Raw genomic sequence first — 11,523 nt, forward strand, 5'->3', positions numbered from 1 at the left:
TCATACAACAGTTTACATACAGCAGGGGTCTCCAACCCTGCTCCTGGAGAGCTACTGTCCTGCAAATTTCATCTCCAACCCGAATCAAACACACCTGAACCAGCTAATCAAGGTGTTCAGGGCTACTTGATAATTACAGACAGGTGGAGCATAAGCCAGTTTCTTGATCCAAACCTGATTAAAATCTACCTCAACTCTATGAGACACATTTAACAAATTATATGACGTGACAGACAAAGTGTTGTTTGACGTCTGCATTTACACCTGCAAGAATTATTATTATTATTAGTAGTAGTATTTTTAAGAGTGTTTGCTTATCCGCAATACGTTATGCATTTAATCTCACTGCTGACCTTTGATGGTCCAATTCAACCATGCAAATAAGCCAACATTACTTTAGTTAAACATCACATTTGTGTTCCTTAATGCTGAAATAAGAGTGCTATTGTTATTAATGTATTTTTTGTTAGCAAGCCCAGTTAAAAAGTAACTAAGTAATGCTGTCAGTTACCCTTTTAGGGCGTAACGCAATATTGTAATGCATTACTTTTATAAGTAACTTTCCCCAACCCTGGTTTTAATATATAGGCCAAATTGGACCGCATTTATGCCAACGTACATATGCATAATATATAACCTGCAGTAATAGTGTTCATTGTATTTTCTTAATGAAATGATCTAATAATTTTGCAATGGAATTGCATATTATTCCAAATATTTTTTTCCTTGAAAATACCAAATAAATCCTTAATGAAATCTTTAAGAAACTATTCAGCAAACACCTTCAAAGTGACTATAAAAAGTAAATGTCTTCTGTTACAGCCCTAAACATTTACTGTTAAAATTTAAATAAAAAGTGTGCATCAGGGATGGAGTACTATCATGAAAATCTGTTTGTTTCCAACAGGGGTTTAGAGTGATTATTACCTTCTACGAATAGATGCTCTGTTAATTGTTTACTTTGTCAGTTCGATGGCAAACTGTGCATGATGTTTGTGTCCTCTTCACTGGCACAGGCCTCAGTGTAGCATGCTTCCCATCGCCCTGAAGCCCCAAGGCTTCCTGCTAGTGCGCTCTCCTTTTAGTCAAAGCATGTCTTTTGTAGCAAGCTCTACACCCCACGGCGTAGCCGGCTAAGAGGGCTTAACTTACTTATCAATAAACAGCTAGAGGGACTTTAAATGGCCATTAAGAAGAAGGCAAGGTGTGTTGGTGTGAGGGGTGAATGAATTAGTCACCTACTTCTACTTCCTAGATTTTTCAATCAGCAACAGAAGGGAATTAACTGATTATTCTATGTGTGCTTGTGTGACAAAGACAACTAATGGAAACTTTGATGCTAAAATCTTCAAATGTGGTGTTTTACTTCACTTTGTTATTCATGGATGATTACTGCACAATGTTTATGACAAAAATTGGGTTTTTAATGGCATTAGGCATATGTGTCTGTTCCCAGTTGAGCTTTCATTCTGCGTCATAGATGTGAATCAAAGCTTTTATCTCATTATGCAACAGAATGAATCATTTGTTTATTCTGTTCTGTTAAAATCCCTTAAATCAAATCAGCAAACATCATTAGTATCAGCATTATCCAATATAATCATATTAGCAACACATCTTTATAACTTAATTATTTATTGCTGAACAGAACCAAGAGCATCTACACCAAAGAATATAAAATAATATATAACTCTGTCCTGACGATTAGATTAATGTGACCATCACATGCATAAATTATTTAAAGCTCATCTAGTGCAAAAAAAGTTTACTTCTTTATCAGGTAATGTATTGCTGAAATCCAAAGCAGCATATTTGATCACAAGCCATTTGTAATTGTCAAATGCATAATGCATTCTTGGTCTAGACAGGTATACTTGGTCTTGCGTCATACAACCACCAGTAGAGGGCGACATTGCTAAATAATGAGGCTTAAATCACTAGCTGCATTACTACTAAGACTGTCAAAGAAATTATAGTAAATTTTAGCTATGACTAAACATATTAGTAAACATTAGTTTGGCTTGACATATTACAAATGCCACTGAATACTGTATTATTATTATTATTATTATAAAATTACCTGATATTTCCAGGTAAAATTGCTTTATTTTCTATAGCATTGTTATCCTTTTATATTAACATATTAGTTTGGTTTGACATATTAAAAATGTTACAACTTCTCATGTTGTCATAAAAAAAATGCGTAAGCTGCCTATGTGCCTTTCATTTTAGTGTATTATTATTATAGAAATAGTTTTTTAGTGATTTCATAAATATGGCATTAGAGCAACTTCTAATTAAATTATTGCATAATTTATTATTATTATTATTAGATGTGCTTAAGAATTTTTTATTGAATAATTTGATATAAAGCTATTATTTTATTTTTATATAAATAATAATTTATTATTGTTATTATTATTATTATTATTATTATTATTGCTATTTTAATTTACAAACAACATATTTGTGTATTATTATTATATTTTTAAATTAAATTATGACCCAGAAATCTCTGATATTTCCAATTTATTTATTTTTTTATAGCTATATAACATTTTATTCTTTACAGAAAAAAACATAAAGTTCGTCCAGTCTTACCTTTCAACCATTGAATAAATATGGGGCAACTGTAAAGACATTCATAGTTTGCATTCTGTACTTTTTCCCCTCCTTTCTACCAGGAGCAGACCATTTTCAGATTCTGTCATAGTGGTGCAGCAGCCGCAGTGTGTTTTTCATCACTGCAAATCAAAAAAAGAAATTTTTCTGTAAGTTATCGCACTCACTTTTGCAGCTCATAAATATTTTGATGTCCGATGAGTGACAGATATTCATGAATAAGTGTTAGATGAATAATGCAAACCAGCAGTAAGTGAGTTTCTGTAGATCCAAACCATGTGAGAAAGTCCTTGAGCAAGTGCTTCCTTCGGCCACCCACCTCAAGGTCAGCATTCGCTGGGAATTACTGTACATCAACAGAACACCCCCCTTTATAAACACAGATATAGACGGTTCATGTGATACTTCATTTTCTTCTCCCCCTCGGAGATCAAAGACCCTCCACTGAGGATCAAGCCATATGGGAAGAACCTGCAAAATATTAGCTGGCATGCAATATCATACCACAGTGATGGGAGGAAGGCAGGGTGTGCCTGCGAAGAAAGCATGCCAGCGCACGACTATGGGAGTTTACATCAGAACCGAAATCGTCAATACGAACCATGTGTTCCACTTTCAAGGAGCTCCTTGTCTTGAACAGAACATCTTAATGAGCTTCATGCTCAGCGGACAGTGGCTTTCCACATGCTGAACGGCCCACAGATACACTAAGTCTCATCTATTTAGCAGTCATGGCATTGACTTCCAGGCCACGTTTTAATGGAAGTCACGTGCTGATAGGTGACAGTCCGCCGATACTGCTGCCAGGCCCCACCGGTGGCCACAGCATTGTTTATCTCTGTTTATCTGGCCACAGGTGTGTCTCATCAGTTATTTAAACTGTATAATAGCTAAACTATTCTGTTGAATTAAGCTTAATTTTTCCCTCTAGTTGGAAATATTCTCAAAAAAAAACTTACAAAAAACAAAATTTACAATTAAAAACAAACAAAATAAAATTAAACAACACAAGATGCTGAATAAAGCAAGAGCATCAGCAGACACAATAATCATAATGGGGAATAATATATACATGGGAATAATATATACATATATGAATATATATATATATATATATATATATATAATATATATATCTATGTGTGTGTGTGTGTATATGTAACTTTTACATATATAACTTTTATTTATAAAACATAACTGAATATTAGTTGATCATTGAACATTTTCAGTCGCCTTTTATTGTTCTGCAGGTGATTTTTTTTTTTGTATAAATATTAAAAATAGTACATCCATTAAAATGTGACAAGATTACATTTTGAGACATTTTGCACATTCTAAATGTATATTTTTGATGTATTCTGTTATAAATACTGCAAGTAAGGGAAGAGATAAATCTCAGTAACTATGAGGCTTTGGTTCTAACTGCAATTACACAAATTGAGTGTTTTCTCTAGCAGTGGTTTTGTATGTTGGTCAGACAAGATTCAACTTTATAATTAAGGTAGACTTTGACTTGAAAGGTTTATATTTTTCCTCAGGACAAGCATGGTTTCTTTCGTTCTTCTTCCTTTTTTTAATTCAAAGGTAACGATATATTGGGGTAAGCTGTCACAAATATACTGTTTTTATGTAGGGGTATTAATTTTTTTTTTTTTTTTTGTAAGCCAAGACTTTAAGATTTGTTGCATTTAAAAAGTAAACCCTGAGAAATATTCAAAGACTTCCTTGCCTATACATTTTTTATATCATGGTAAATATCTTGGTTAACGGAGTTCAGAGGAACCGAGATGGAGTGTGGGAGTTTTTCAGCCTCATATCCGAGAACTGACTCAAGTACACAACTGCACCAGCAACGTAACTGGCTGGAATTATCGCCCATCCCAGAAGCATAATTTAACTCGGGCAAAATATTTATACAGAGGCGGACCGAAATCACTTACAACAAGTCCATTCACGAAACCGAGTGGAAGCAACCCACATTAAAGACTCTGTAGACTTCTTATCAGTCTCAGTACTTTTAAGGAACGCCGCTGGTTCAAACATCTCAGCAGCATCATGAACTTTTTGGCTGTATTACATTGTGTGATACTTATTTCAGTTTGTGAAATACTTGGAGATCATCGAACTAACGGTAAGTGAACGACTGTACAATATTTCGCTTTACCCTTACGAAAATTAACCATGGTTTAACTATAAAAAATAAAAATAAAATAAAAACATGGTTATAAACCATGATAACCACAAATCAACCATAGTTTTCCTACAGTAACCATAGTTTAGCAATGGTATTTGTAGTAAAACTGTGGTCAAAGGGCAACGATAAAAATAAATAAACAAATAAAACCTTGGCTACTACACTTTTATAATAATAAAACCGTAATTATTTTTCGTAAGGTAAGTTATACCTTTCTGTAGCTGCTTTAGAAGTTTAGAAACTTTAGTCTAGCAATGTAATAGTCAAGATATTTTAGTGTGAAATAAACATACCTTTAAATGTGTTTTAAAGAAAACACTAAAGTTAATTTATAATGATGACCATGTACCGTTCAATACTGACAGCTATCGAGCAGCTGTAGCTATGGTTACCTTCTCAAGCAAAGGCGATTTCTGTTCACGAGCGTAAACTTTTAATCGAAAATTCGTGGTTACTGAAATGTTGTTCAAAACACACACATATATATGTTATATATATATATATATATATATATATATATATATTATATATATATATATATATTATATATTAATAGAAAGTATTTCCTCAGCCTGTGACTTTTGTTTCAGGGGGAATTATTATAATTCCAGCCAGTTACGTTGCTGTTATATATATATATATATATGTATATATATATATATATATATATATATATATATAATATATATATATAATACTTATGAAATTAAAGAATTCACACTTCATACTTTTATGGGTACAATTATGTTAATAGTGCAAATGAACGGAATGTGAATGTGATTTATTGCATTGACACTTATTGCATGCTCTGTTAAATGAGTGGCATAACATTAGAGATATGAGATATTTCTCATATGACAAATTTCATTGGGTAATATGACATATCTGTGATCATCTTTGTTTTAGTTAACAAATACTTTCCAGTCTCATATGTGCAACTGAGAAGGAATGGAGAAAAGACATCACAGGCTGATGTCAGGGTTGTATTGTTGTCATTTTCTCTGAGATGGATTATGTTTGTTTTCGTTCTGTATTTGTTTGTCTAGCTGGCATGTGCTGGCTGCAGCAGGGTCCGGAGCACCGCTGTGACATGGTGCTCATGAGGGGCGTGAGCAGGGAAGAGTGCTGTGCGGCCAGCCGTCTGGACACCGCCTGGTCCAACACCAGTCTGCCAATCAATGAAGTCAGTCTGCTGGGATTCCTGGGAATAGTTTCCTGTAAGCCGTGCAAAGGTACAGACTCGTATTTACCTTCTGTTCTAAGATCTCAGTAGGCTGACTGGGTCGTCCCGCTGCGTAATGTTCCAACTTGTTGATATCAGTGTGAGACTCTGTGCTCTTGAACTGGTTATTACACTGTCAGAAAAAAGGTACAAAAGCTGTCATTGGGGCAGTTTTTCAAAAGGCACCAATATGCACCCTTTTGTTACAAAGATGTACTTCCTGAAAAGGTACAACCCCAGTGACAATTTTTGAACCTTTTTTTTGGAGTACCATTTTAAACCTTCAACACACATTACAGAACATTCCTCGATTCCAAATTAGGGCTGAACCCATTATGGTTGAGGAGATAAAATCTCGTACTGTAGGCCAAATCTCGGTTTGGAGGGTTTTCATTGCAAATGCAATTCTTCAGCAAGTTTAAAAAACCTGGATCTACACCAGATGTTTGTTTAACTTTCCCCGGCTGTTGTGGAAATCATTTACTGATAGCCTTGGCCAGGTATGTGGGTTCATATAAGGGCTCCAAATCTCTACTATCATCAGACATTTTAAACACAGAGTGTTATCACTGGAGTAAACAAGTTAGCTGACGTGATAATTAGAAAGTATTTGCTCAGCCCAGTAAGCCCATAATTGTGCTCAAAATTGTAGTTTTGTGGCTTTTAGTGCATATCTATTAGCTTTGAGGTCATCTGTATGATAGTGTACTTTTAAAATTCACTTTTAGTAGATAGATGCATTTAAAATTTGATGACTGATGACTCATCCTACACTCACTCATTTTGTCCAATCAAATGCTGGTTGAGGATGTCCCTCCCACTAAATGTACAGTGACATTAACAAAATTTTTCTCGTCAAATATGGTCCATTGCCTGATGTCAATAGTGTAGTCAATTTGAAACCATGCAGCTTTTTAATGGTCAAATCTGCGCAAACAGTTTAAACCAACGTTGCACAGGCTGTGGGAAAATAATTCCCCCTGAAACAAAAGTTCACAGAACAACAGTAAATATGACTGCACCTTAATACAGTTCTTCTGATCAGCAGTAGCAAGTTGCAAACCGAAGATTTTTGTCATTGTGCATAAAATAAATAAATAGTTTGACACATATTTTGTCCCTCTTCTCTCTCTCCTCACTCTCTCAGCATTCACTCTTTCCCAATGCTTGTTGGAAAGCAGACTTGTTTTGCCTTTCCCTCTCGGAGATGACTGAATTCCAGCACACCGCAAAGAAAAATGTGTGCCACATGCTGAAGAGGTCTGGTCCTCATAAGCCTCAAACACAATCAGCATCATTAGACACTGGAGGAGGGGGGCACTGGAAGTGAAAGAGTGAAAGTCTGTTATATTGTTTGTTCCATTGCGTTTGCTTTCCACTATCATAAAACTATATGGACCCTACTATGTAACCTCCTCAACGTGTTCTCAATGTCGAAACGCTTCAAAGCATTCCTGAAAGCTCAACTCACGCTTAGCGTCTGTCCGCCGCATTTCCTTACATTTGTTTTTCGGGGGCAGACAAGGCAGTTCGCAAATCATGTGTGACTGCCCGTGGACCTTGAGGAAACATAACAGGGTTATGGTGGGATTTCCAGTGGAGGTGGGGGTTTCTGATTGTGCCTTGAATGATTTGGTTGGCTTCACAGGGAAGGGGAGCAACAGGATATTAAAGAACTTGCAGGAATGGGAACCAGAAGCTGGGATAATGGGGCCTGAATCGTAGAAATGGTTTCTGATGTGTTTTGTTTGCTTTGGCTTGAATGGAGTAGAATGGTCAGTTATTGGAAAACATGTCAATGAATGACTCATTGACTCAGAATGACTCAACGTGCAGTTGAGTTCATGAGTGTTTGACGTTAGCATGTTGCTAAGCTAACAGCGTGATATTTTAACATGAATAAAAAAACAAATATGACGTGACAGAACTTTTCAGTATTGACTGAGTATACACATTTGTCCACCAACTTTCTCTCGCAGAGAACTGCGAGGGGGTCAACTGCGGCCCTGGAAAGGTGTGCAGGATGAAGTCTGGACGTCCCCAGTGCGTGTGCTCTCCAGACTGTTCCAACATCTCCACTAAACACGCCGTGTGTGGAAGCGATGGGAGCTCATACAAAGACGAGTGCGCACTCCTGATGGCTCGCTGCAGAGGTCACCCTGACCTGGAGATTATGTATCAGGGGGAATGCAAAAGTACGCTGCTGTTTTTCAGGTTGCACATGCTGAGTCCAATATTTTGCTAAGATGTTTTGCAGACTGACTGAAAGGATCAGATTCAGATTATTACTCGGATTGAATTAAGTGCATGCTTACCATATGTATTCTGAAAAAAGTCCTATTAAAATGGGTCGAAAAAGCACTCTAAATGTCAACTAATTGCATTTGATATAAATTTAAACTATTATACATTTACATTGATTACATTTACATTAACATGTAATTGTTTGCAAACATTAGATTCAGTTTGCACTTTATATTCTTTAAATCTAATTGTCTGAACCTCACCCATGTAAGAGATTCACAGAATTCAAACTGTCTAAACTGTCCTAACAACTTGTACATCAGTGCAAAATTTACCATCTGAAGTTTATGATATGTTTTTTTTTTCTCTCCATGTGGCGACATTCTCTTATTAAGCTACCCAGATGAAAATATGAGGAATAAAATGGTTTTAAGTCTGCTACTATTGTATAATATGACATGCATTATTTAAAAAAAAAAAAAAAAAAAAAAAAAAATTGGGCTAGCTAGTGTAGAAAATAGTTTGGACTCTTGTGGTCACTTACAGTGATCTTCTTCTAAATTAGATTTTCATCATTTTCTTGACCCTTGACACTCTTCTTTCAGAGTCCTGCTCCAATGTTGTATGTCCTGGGACGCATACCTGCGTGACGGACCAGACCAACAGTGCCCACTGTGTCATGTGCCGCACTGCGCCCTGCCCGATGCCCATGGTCACTGAGCAAACCATCTGTGGCAACGATAACATCACCTACCCTAGTGCCTGCCACCTGCGTAGGGCTACCTGCTTTTTGGGTCGATCCATAGGGGTCCGCCATTATGGACACTGCAGAAGTAAGTTTTTACACATCTGGAATTGCTTGAAGCTTCCGATATATCCACACTGGACTTGTCGAACACATTTTATCGTTGTGTCTTACAGGTAATGAAGGAAGTGAGGAAAATTCACTCTTTTGAGGATGTCAAGAGCAGATCCACTTCCTGTACATATTATGATGGCACATAAGACGTGAGAGAACCTGTTTGAAACCACATAGTCTCACAACACGGTCCTCTGTACCAAAGAACCACTACTAGTATTTTATTTAGGGCTGGGTATCGAGTTTGATACTTTTTAGGCACCGACTGAATTGCCTCGATACCATTGAGTATCGAAAAATGTCTTGTTGTTCGGCACCAAATTTCGATACCTAAGGGGTTAATCTCATCAATGTCAGTGAGCCAATAAGCATGCATCATGCCTGATGTGCCTAAATCAGTGGTTGGCTCTGGCGAGGCATCAAGGAAAACACATGTTACATGACCATTCACGCACATTGTAGCATCATGCTACATAAGAGAATTTATAACATTTATACTATGCTTTTACTCAAAACTTACTTTAAACCACCAGTGAGTGTTTGTTATAATTTCCGATTGCGATCTAATAAGTGTTTTGTTCATATAATGTTGCAGAAATATGTTATTTATAGCCATTTATATTGAGCTAATCGCTACATATGCTTAGCATTTCTCATGTAAACACCCGGTATTGTGTGAAAATAGGTAGAATCTCATTAAAATAACATACAGGTCATATACTTTCATAATCATATGTTTATTAGCTTCATGTTTCATCCCTGTAAATATTTTTCTGAAAGTGTAATACACTTTCATCATAGGAGACAGGGCGGGTTATAAACGCGTAATATGAGTGACATGTGAGCAGCGAATGAGCTTCCTCTGAGTCAGAACAGCAATTGCAGAAGAGAAAACACAGGCAGACAACACTAGAACCAGCTAACACTCATCAGTAAATCAGTGGAAAATGAATAGAAATTATAATTCTGCTATGCAAGCTATGCATTTTAAAATGAAAATGCACTAGTGTAAATGCCTAGGGACATCATCAGTGAAGAGAGGGCTTGTCTGTCTCCTGAAAAAGCAGACATGCAATTTTTTTTTTTTTTTAATAAGAACTGCTGAATGATTTAAAGATCTTAAGTATGCAGCAGTGAGCCTCACATACTGACTTAAAACTGTTCATTTTGCACTGAAAACTATTTCAACATTATTAAAACTATTTGCACTGAATAATTGTGTTGGTTACATTCTGTTCCTTTGTGCAGTGGCTCTGGAGATGAGTCTATGAGTCTGTAAAAACCTCAACAAACTGGGAAAAAAAAGTTTTATGAGGTAATGTGTGATGTAATCTTGTTAAAATGGATTTCATAAAATTGGTAGCGAAAAAAGTACTGTTCAAGAACCGCTATTGAAGTCAATGTATCGGTATCGGTATCGGTATCGGTATCGGTATCAGTATCGGTATCGGAAATTTTTGAACGATACCCAGCCCTAATTTTATACGCATGCGATTCATATTTAAAGGAAATGTGTGGTTTTAACAGGAGAACTGAACTGATGAATTGAGAGTGTGCATATTGTAAATATACTACAAGCTACTATTTATTGGGGAAAAGTAAGGAAGTCAGTGTTATTTATGTGTTAACACCATATATCCGTACATCAGCTGCCTTTATCAAGGTATTTATTGTGGTTTTTGCTTCAGTTTTCATGTACATGTCTGAAATGAATAATGTAAACGCATGTCCCTGTACCTTTGAATCCCCTGATGATTACTGGATGATTTTCTTTTTCACAAAGAGCTATTTCTTGTCAATTAAATATTTTAGAAGATTACTTTTACGTAATATTTGATGTTTTTAATATTTGATGTTTTTATTATTATATTAACTGTTAATTCCCATTAAATGTCTGTTGACTAATGTCTGTTAAAACATTTTACTAGTTTTCTAAGAACCTTGACTTGAGCTCTCTGTATGCCAGACAAAGGATATCAGCATTGTCAGCCATTCACTTTGTGACAACTCTACTATGAACAAAGCACATAGAATAGTACAAACGATGACCAAAAACCACTGAAATATCATCCTGAACATTCCTAAGTACAGTTTTCCCAAAAATGTGCCTCTCTGCAAAATCCATGTGGACTCACAATTGAAATTCTTATGGACATGGGAGACTACTTACTCATTGAGATAAAGTGTTGTGCGTGTACTGTTTGTATTCAGAGGGATTACTCAGCCAAAACAGCTACGCTTCCAGGCCATGTTCACACTGACGTGAAGACCAAACTGAGCCACCCACCAAGCAATGAAATTACCAGCTACAGTCTCATGGCAGCAGTTTTTTACGAGGACGCTGGGACAGTCAAAGAATGTACAGTACATTCTACTCTTTTA

The 11,523-nt window shown here is 36.1% G+C and overlaps 1 protein-coding gene across 1 annotated transcript; it reads left to right on the forward strand.

Moving 5' to 3' along the window:
• The first annotated feature begins 4,524 nt into the window (after positions 1 to 4,524).
• On the forward strand, positions 4,525 to 11,046 carry LOC109091623 (follistatin-related protein 3-like). The gene is made up of 5 exons (XM_019105407.2): positions 4,525 to 4,753; positions 5,863 to 6,048; positions 8,018 to 8,233; positions 8,888 to 9,115; positions 9,204 to 11,046. Exons 1-5 carry the CDS (start codon positions 4,678 to 4,680, stop codon positions 9,236 to 9,238), a joined length of 741 nt encoding a protein of 246 aa, XP_018960952.1. The 5' UTR covers positions 4,525 to 4,677; the 3' UTR covers positions 9,239 to 11,046.
• Positions 11,047 to 11,523: the final 477 nt, after the last annotated feature.

Source organism: Cyprinus carpio, chromosome A22 (assembly GCF_018340385.1).
Source record: "Cyprinus carpio isolate SPL01 chromosome A22, ASM1834038v1, whole genome shotgun sequence".
NCBI classification, from domain to species: domain Eukaryota; kingdom Metazoa; phylum Chordata; class Actinopteri; order Cypriniformes; family Cyprinidae; genus Cyprinus; species Cyprinus carpio.

Bases quoted from the DNA above. Each gene is read 5' to 3' on its own strand.
- LOC109091623 (XM_019105407.2), top strand. From the start codon at position 4,678: ATGAACTTTTTGGCTGTATTACATTGTGTGATACTTATTTCAGTTTGT. The intron at 8,234-8,887 runs GTACGCTGCTGT...CTCTTCTTTCAG, and splicing joins GTATCAGGGGGAATGCAAAA to AGTCCTGCTCCAATGTTGTA. The intron at 9,116-9,203 runs GTAAGTTTTTAC...TGTGTCTTACAG, and splicing joins CCATTATGGACACTGCAGAA to GTAATGAAGGAAGTGAGGAA.